The 8,917-nt window shown below is 32.9% G+C and overlaps 1 protein-coding gene across 1 annotated transcript in view; it reads right to left on the reverse strand.

Moving 5' to 3' along the window:
• Positions 1-1,981: 1,981 nt before the first annotated feature.
• LOC106867578 (arginase, hepatic) overlaps positions 1,982-8,917 on the reverse strand; it is a 94,575-nt gene continuing 87,639 nt past the window's right edge. The window contains exons 7-9 of the mRNA XM_014912489.2: positions 7,367-7,443; positions 5,571-5,630; positions 1,982-3,523 (exon numbers count right to left, since the gene is read on the reverse strand). Coding sequence (XP_014767975.1) covers positions 3,357-3,523; positions 5,571-5,630; positions 7,367-7,443 — 304 coding nt within the window. The 3' untranslated portion in view covers positions 1,982-3,356. The remainder of the gene's footprint in view (positions 3,524-5,570; positions 5,631-7,366; positions 7,444-8,917) is intronic.

The raw sequence follows: 8,917 nt of genomic DNA on the forward strand, positions 1-8,917 counted from the left end.
TCTCAGGTAAGGGGATTCTTTAGTGTTGTTAGTTACAAGGCAACCACACTAGTGAAGTTGCCAAGAAAACTGCACTATATACAATCTGTGAAGTGGGGGTGCTCTTTTTCACCTGCAAATTGGCAGGGACACTAGCAGTGCTGATGCCACAAAAGATGTACACTGTACAGTGGCTGGTATGTTCAGAAGAGCATCCAATTGTACAAATCATGCCAAAAATGAGACATTGGAGGAAGACAAGGTCTTTCAACCCATTGAATCTTGTCAGACTGTCCTACTCATGCCAGCGTGGAAAGCAGACATCATCAACCCACTATGTCACAAAAATTCTCCTCTTTCTCCCTACCTTGCATTTAAGAATCTTTACATTTTCTTTTCTGCATTTTCTCTGCTCTATGTAAATATATATATATATATATATGTATGTATATATGTGTTTATCGTTATGACTGTATGCAGTTATATGTATCTATGTAAATCCATGTGTATCACTCACACTCTCTCTCCCTATATATATATATATATATATATATCAGTATGTGAGTGCGCATGAAGCCTAATTGTGTCTATCTGCATCATTATCTCCATATCAGCTCATCTGAATTTCTCTTGTATCCACTTGTGATGCCGTGGACCTAGTCCTGGATGAAGAATTCAAAGTTTAAGTTCAATTCACTTGAACACTACTGTTTTTGCTATACTGAGCATATCTAGCTCTCACCTATTGTCTACATACATACATACAGTGGGTAGTAAAAGTATTTAAACACATTGGTTTTTTATAAATTTCACAATAAAAAATCGTTCAATTTGAATGATACTTATTTCAAATATTTTAATGAACATTGTCTAACTAAACATAAAGGAAAATTGAGAAACATTGTTTTTATGTACTTTCATTGCCAATTTTCGAATTTGACTATGTGCAAAAGTATTTAACACGATTTGTTAATATTTAGTAGCATATCCTCTGTTCTGCCTTACAGCCTCTAGTCGTTCATTAAAATATTTGAAGCATCATTCAAATTGAATGATTTTTTATTGTGAAATTTATAAAAAACCGATGTGTTAAATACTTTTGCTACCCACTGTATATATACATATGTGTGTGTCTGTCTGTCTGTACTCATAAGTATGTATCCTGGAAACATGCCTTTATATCAAAGAATAAGAACACAGTATAATCATTTTACTAGTTTGCAGAACTTAATTTTAAATTCTCAAGAGATCTGGGCTGTGAAAGAAGCACTAACATTACAGCTGTTTCAGCCAATTCTGTTACTGTTGCATAAGCATAGAAGTGATACAAATGAATATGGAAACAAAGTAGAAACCATCCACACCAAATAATGATAATTTGTGATTTTGCAGCTTGAAGTAACAACATGTTTGACTAGATTATATACTGAGAAAAATATCGAAATGCTAAAGCAAGAAATTGTTTAACATTTCTAAACCTTTGAACATAGAACTGTGTAGACACACCAGGGTACTTGAGTGGCCTTTTTAACATGTTTGAAAACATAACTTGAATCAATTCAACTATGCAGTCCACTCATGAAAATGAAATTAGAAAAAGACATACTGTATTTTATGGCATAGAAGATTCACTCCAATTACTGCAGTGCATATTCAGAAAAGAAAAAGAAAAAAGATTTTAGCATGTGATAATTTAACCCTTTAGCATTCAGATTACTCCATTACATGTGATGCTTATTCATTCAAATTGCTTTGAATTAATCATGCATTATCTCATAGATTTCAAGGATGTGATTGTTTACTTTTAAAATGACATTGCAGGGTAGTTGTGAGTGGCTGGTTTGAATGCTAAAGGGTTAAAGCAACTTTGCATATGAAACCCAGAGTGTTTTTTTTTTTCTTATGAGACATATATTTTTAAGGTTTCTGGATTGGAAGTTTTTGTTTTAACAAAGCATAACAAAGATTGTACAGAAGTTTATAAGTAGAAAATAACAAAAGATTTTTCTATTAGAATGGAAATAAGATGTTTTATTTTCATAATTGTTGACACCAATTAGGTTTTTGAACACCTTATTAAAAATGTCAGTGTTATTATTTACATTCCAACAGTGAAAGATGTCAGGTAGCGCCAGAAAACAATTTGTGGTAATATTTTACATACTATTATGAAAATACTCAAGTTAGGTCATTACATAAGGCCAATTGAATAAAAAAAGTGAAGGAGGAATATTTAAAGTAGACAAGATTTCAGTGAAATTTTAAGATACATGTAACATTTTGCGACAGAGAAGACAAGGTGTCATTAAAACAAAATAAACGTGCTAAAATGTTTTATTCATTAAAAAACCTGTTAAATTAGTAGAAAAAAAACACTTTCATTTGTGAAAAAGGAATAGACTACTAAATTCAATTAGGCCATAATTTTTGGTTTTAGTTTTGGAACTATACACCATTAATTAATTCAACAGAATGGTTTTGACAGTATTTCAGTCCAACTGACAAAATTAACAGAAACAAGCAAAGTTGAAATGCTATTGAATTCAGAATGACTGCTCAGCAGTTCTTGTCAGATACAAAAAGCTGGTTTTGTTGTTTAGCCCCAGGTAAGTCTTGATTGATCAGACCTATGATCAAAAATAGTCCAGCTGTGACCATCCCATCTTTATAGGCATATTTTACCTAGGTCTAAATTATCCAATATATCTTTGCTTTTCTTCAAGCTGGAAGGGAGTGATTTGAGGGAGATTTGTCTTAAATGTCTAGCAGATTAAGCAACCTCACAGAGGCATCTGCATCAATTTGATAAGTTGGTATCTTTATATAATGTAATATATTTGTAATTCATCAAATTTGTAGACACTAAAATTTAAAATATATGGGCATTATTTTTTTCAGATGAAAATTTCATTAGTTGCCAGTTTGTCATTATTAAAAGTTCTTAGTGCTTATTGACAAAATGTTAAATTCATTTATGTTGAATTCTAAATATTTCTTTCACAGCAACTAGTCTGAGAACTGCAGCTGCTGATATCTAAATATAAAATTCAAATTGTATTTTGGTATTATTCTTCAGAATTATGCTTACGTGTAAATAGGAATCGTGTATATCAAGAATACAAAATTAAGTACACAGCAAATATCGTTTTTTTTTTAATAGAAAATATTTTAGAAACGGGAAAAAAAATTAATAAAAATCAAAAATAGTTTTAAATCTTATTGAATAATTAAAAAAAAGGAAAGTATGCACAAGTTGCTCTAGTACATTAAAGTGTATATTTTATAAATATTTTCATTTAAAGTAAAAAAAAAAAAGTAAAATAGAAGTATGAAAAAAATAGCAAAAGAAACCCAACAGTTGATTAAACTACATTTTACTATGAGGGACGTCCTGAAACAGTGAAACGGGGTGGCAGGGTTCCACATCGTTGTTTACCAAAGATAGTGAGTGCAAAATCTTTTGCAACACTGATTGTTCCTTCTTGTTCCATTTGTGTTCCCAAGAGAGGATTAACTTCAACTATGTCAAGAGCAGATAATCTTCCTAGAACAAAAAACAAGACTTTAGTTGAATAACTGCAACATGTTTAATGCTTGGAATATTAAAAGGCTGGCTAGAAATACGTATGTGATGAGGAAAAAAGAAAAAAAAAACCCATATTAGTTGATAACTAATATTTTAATTATTTCAGTAAGTACTCAAGGCAATTCAGGACATGTTTTGCTCTTATTATGGATCTTATCAGTGAAGCATAACTATCACAATAATTACTGAAGTACTGATTAAAGAATCACTAAGTAAATGTATGAGACTGTACATTGACTGGCAAAGAAAAATAAAATTATTTAGAGAATAAATAACTCATGAACACTGTATACATGATAAACTATAGTTAAATTAGTGTTGGTATAATTTAATTGGTTCACATTGATGCTGATGGTCTTTTACATCTAAATACACTTTCTAGTGCTAATTGTTTGACATAGTTTCAGTTAAATAGATTAAGGCAATAAAACTCATTTTACAAAATCTTAGACATACAGTGATGCCTCACAGTACGAGTTTAATTCGTTCCATGACCAAATTTGTCTTATGCGTTACTTGTTTTTACAAATCAATTTTCCCCATTGAAATTAATATAATTAACATAATTAATCCGTTCCAGCCCATCAAAACCACTCAAAAATAATTTTTTATGGGTTTTAAAACAGAAAAGGTGTAGCTACAAGTAAAATGACAATTATGAAAAAAAGAATGCAAAAGGTAAATGTAAACTGGTGTTATTAACTGAATTACCTTAAAGATGGGATGACTTGTGTGCTTGTACTTCAAAACAAAACTTTGCATGCATCTTGGCTTATACAGCAAATTACTTGTACAATGGGGCACTTGTACTGCAAGGTTCTACTGTTATTTGAATTGCTATTGAACTTTTGATGCAACAATTCCCAGTGCATTGCTTTCAGATTTTCTGTTTTCTCACATATCTCCTAAAACCCCATTGAGCCATTTCCATTTCTCTAACCATCACTTGCTAGTCATTTCTGCCCCATCTCTAACCATCCTGCCTCACACTCTTATGAAACACTCCCTCTATCCCCATTGTCACTCACCTTGACTAATCCTCTGTACCTCTTATATTCACCCGCACTGCACCATTTTGGTATGTCCCAACAGATCTCCACCATCTCTCTCTCTCTCTTTCTTCTTAACTATCTTTTCTCTCTTTTCTTTACTAACTGGGGTAGGCAACTGTCTTTTCTATAGCAAGACACCTATCTCTATCCTTCTATTATACTTTAACCTCTCAGCTAGTACAAAACCACTTCTCTCAATACTACTCGCCCTCTCAGGGACCTTTGTCTTGCAAGTTACTTAGTGACTCTGCCAATGCTGGTGCCATGTAAAAAAGCACCCAATACACTCTGTAAAGTAGTTGGTGTTAAGAAGGGCATCCAGCCACAGAAACCATGCCAAAGTGGACAATGGAGCTTGGTGCAGTTCTCTGGCTTGCCAGCCTGTCAAACTGTCTGTCAACACGGATGATGGATGTTAAATGATGATGATGAATGGCTAAGGTTCATTGGAAAAGCATGTACCTCATGCAGTTTAACTTCTATTTCCCCATAAATCAGAAGCTTTGTGTCAAAGGAGTATCATTAAGAATATCAGAATAAAGTATTAAACACTGAGTTAGCAACAGTTAAAATCTATGAAACACAGGGATGATGATAGATGATAGAGGATGGCATTTCTTGAATTGTGAGCAAAGTACATATGTTCAGCTGGTAAAATAAACAATGTACAAACTGAGGCAGTCTGGACTAGTCACAGCCAAACATGCTGTGGAAAATAGAGTTTGGGCTTTAGATAAAAATTGTGACTTGTTTTTGCTTTACACACACAAAAAAAAAATGCTTTTTAATTTGTGAGTTGTATAAGTTTAGAAAATCTTTAAGTGTTATGCATGGGTTGAAATATCTTGTATTGACAATTATTTAATCCACTGTAAAAGTAAAAATGTCAAAATGATAATGGGTTTGAGAAATATAGCTTTGTAATAGATACGGTGAATGGAAAAAGTACTTACCAGTCTGGGCTATAACCTCAGCAATATACAGGCTTTCTCTATAAGTGAGTCCCCCTCTTGCTGAAATTATTTAATTTAATATTAATTAGTTGTCATGTCATAGGGGTTAATTTAATGTTAATCGAAAAAAGAACTTTGATAAGAATTTCAATACTGCTTACAAAGCATTTAATTGAAATATCTTAATTACATTAATTTCATATCTGTGTGCATGTGTGTGACACTAGTCTGATAATCCTTAAAACGAAAATGTCAAATTGTATCATATTGCATTTGTTTATAGTAGCAATGGTTAAATATTTAGACAACATATTCAGAAATAAAGATAGGAAGATGGTGGCTAGAAATACTACATGAATTCATTTTTATGCCATAGATCTAATCAAAGCTATCCAACAACAATATGAATTATAAGACACACTTTAGTTTTAAATTTTGACTCAAATGAACTACACAGTGAAATAATATTTTTTTAATGCTATAGCTTGTGAATGTATTTCTGCCAGGAATTACCAAAATAGGTTTGATAAAGAAAATCAAGCAGACACTGACTTTACATGAAAATCTTACAAGATTCAATAAAATATTTTAAAAATCCTTTCATAAAACTGAGCTCAGAACATTGAAGCATAAAAATTAATAAGTTTGAGTAAAAGTATATAGCTTAGTGGTTAAGGTGTTTGGCTCATAATCAAAAGATCATGTGTTTAATTCATGACTGGTAGTGCTTTGTATCCTTGAGCAAGATACTTAATTTTATGTTGCTCCAGTCTAATCAGCAGTGATTGTGGCAACTGGAAGGATAGATAGAAAGAACAACATTAAATCTTAACTAACTGCCATTGGATAATGTAGTCCTTGATACAATATACCCGGAAACAGACACTTTTCTTTAACCGAGTGAAAATATCCTGAACATGGCAGCTGGAAGGGTAGATAGCTGCATAGCGTTCAGTTTGGTGCTTAATTTTATTAAATTCCTAAAGAATGAAATGCAAAGTTAACCTCAGTGGAATCTGAACTAAGAATGTAGAGAACCAAAACAAATATCACTACATAACCAACATTCTTAACAACCCTACCAACTAAAGAATGCTTTGACAAGAGATTTGTCCATTTCCAGTAGGTCAAGCATCCATATAGTCTCCTTCACTGTATATTAGCGTATTGTGACAAAAAAATATGAACTAACATAATCGAAATTGAAGCAAATTCGATGACTGGCACCCATGCCAGTGGAGCGCTAACAGCATCATCCGAGCGGGATCACTGCCAGAACAGCTGTCTGGCTTCCGTTTCGGTGGCACGTAAAAATCATCATTTGAGCGTGATCGTTACCAGCATCGCCTTACTGGCACTTGTGCCATTGGCATGTGAACAAAACATTCGAACGAGGTCATTGCCAGTGCTGCTGGACTGACTCCTGTGCAGGTGGCACGTAAAAAACATCATTTGAGCGTGGCCGTTGCCAGTACCGCCTGACTAGCCCTTGTGCCAGCGACACATAAAAGCACCCACTACACTCTCGGAGTGGTTGGCGTTAGGAAGGGCATCCAGCTGTAGAAACTCTGCCAGATCAGATTGGAGCCTGGTGCAACCATTTGGTTTGCCAGTCCTCAGTCAAATCGTCCAACCCATGCTAGCATGGAAAGTGGACGTTAAATGATGATGATGATGATTTTATCCCTTTATTTTTATATTACTTATTTTCAAAGAGACTCTTTCTTTTCTCATTTTCCATTGATATCACAGAGAAAACTCAGCTTTTATCTGTTACTCTATTTAGAAACACTAACCTGGAGTGCCAGTGCTCCCTGCAACTGACGGATCAAGGCTGTCTATGTCAAAACTAACATGGATTGGCCGCTTTCCTCTGAAAATAGAATTAAAAAGACTAATTAGCATTTGGGTTACTCTGTCAAATGTAATGCTTATCCAATTTATAATTTATTTCATGGTTTTTATCTGTCAACATTACAAAAACCTATTCTAGTTAGGAACAAAGAATACAGAGTCTAACTGCCATCTGATTTTGTTCAATATGTAGAAAAGGAATATCATGTATATAGTGCAAGCAATGGATATATAAAAGTGGAATGGGAGGACTCCAGGAGTGATAGATTCACATGAGTAGTTACAAATAGGAACGACCATGAATTACTCATGTATCTCACTAAAAGTTATTGACAATTTTTGTTACCAAGGTGATTCAGTTAGTGCAATGGAGCATAGTAAGAAAGGTTTAGAAGAAGTAGAGGGAACAAAGAGTCTCTCTCTCCCTATATGTATGTGTGTGTGTGTATATGATATATATATATAGTAAGAAATAGAAAATTCTTGGTACAGTATTATATATTTAAAAAAATGAATAGAAATGGCTTTTCTTATAATCTTTTCACTCTAATAAAAAGTGGAAAAACTATCAGAAAAGCCACTTCTATTCATTTTTCAAATACACACACACACACACACATAAAAAGCTGACTGTCTGTAATAGGTATGAAAAAGTGTGATAACTACCAGAGCAAAGTACTAAATAGGGGAAAGTGTAGAGAGAAAGAAGTATGTTTCTGCTAGGGGTATAATGGTAATCTGTATGGAAGTTGGAATACAAGTAAACTGAAATTGGCTTGACATTAAACGCCTTAGCAGAAGTGATTTTTACATGTTGGGACATATGAAGGCTGTGCTAATGAATGATGAATTCTAGATGACAAATTGCTCTGTAGTGATATTAGATGAGCAGAGGAAACAGAGGAAGTGGTGGCAAGGTCAGATATTTGGCCTCTGAAACAAAAAAATAAATAAATATATGAAATAAAAAAAAAGACTAGGTAGGACTGAAATGCATTACTAACTTGAACTTTGATTTTTGCCCTGTCAACAAAAATAAATAAATAAATAAATAAATAAATAAATGAGAAAGAAAAAAAAAAGAAAAAAGTGAAAAAGGATTATGATATAAAATAAAAAAATGTAACAAATAAAACTTTGGAAAATTAACTATGTTGCAGACCTTTGAAAACTAGACATGGAAAAAATGAATGTTTAAATAAAGGGGATGATGATGATGATGATGATGATGATGATGATGATGATGATGATGATGATGATGGTGGTGGTATTTTTTTTGCCTTTTTCTTATACAGTAGCGAGAATTTGCATAATTTGCAACACAATGTTCAGCTGATTTGATCTGATGTGTTAGATAAATTGTGTTTGTGAGAAATTGGGTCATCTTCACAGTATCTACATTAGAGTTTATCTCAACTGAAATAGTGGCAGTGATTAGTAAAAGCAATGATGATGATATGGTCTGACAGCAAAAAGAAAAAAAAAAAAAAAAA

This window comes from Octopus bimaculoides, chromosome 1 (genome assembly GCF_001194135.2).
Source record: "Octopus bimaculoides isolate UCB-OBI-ISO-001 chromosome 1, ASM119413v2, whole genome shotgun sequence".
In the NCBI taxonomy this organism is placed as follows: domain Eukaryota; kingdom Metazoa; phylum Mollusca; class Cephalopoda; order Octopoda; family Octopodidae; genus Octopus; species Octopus bimaculoides.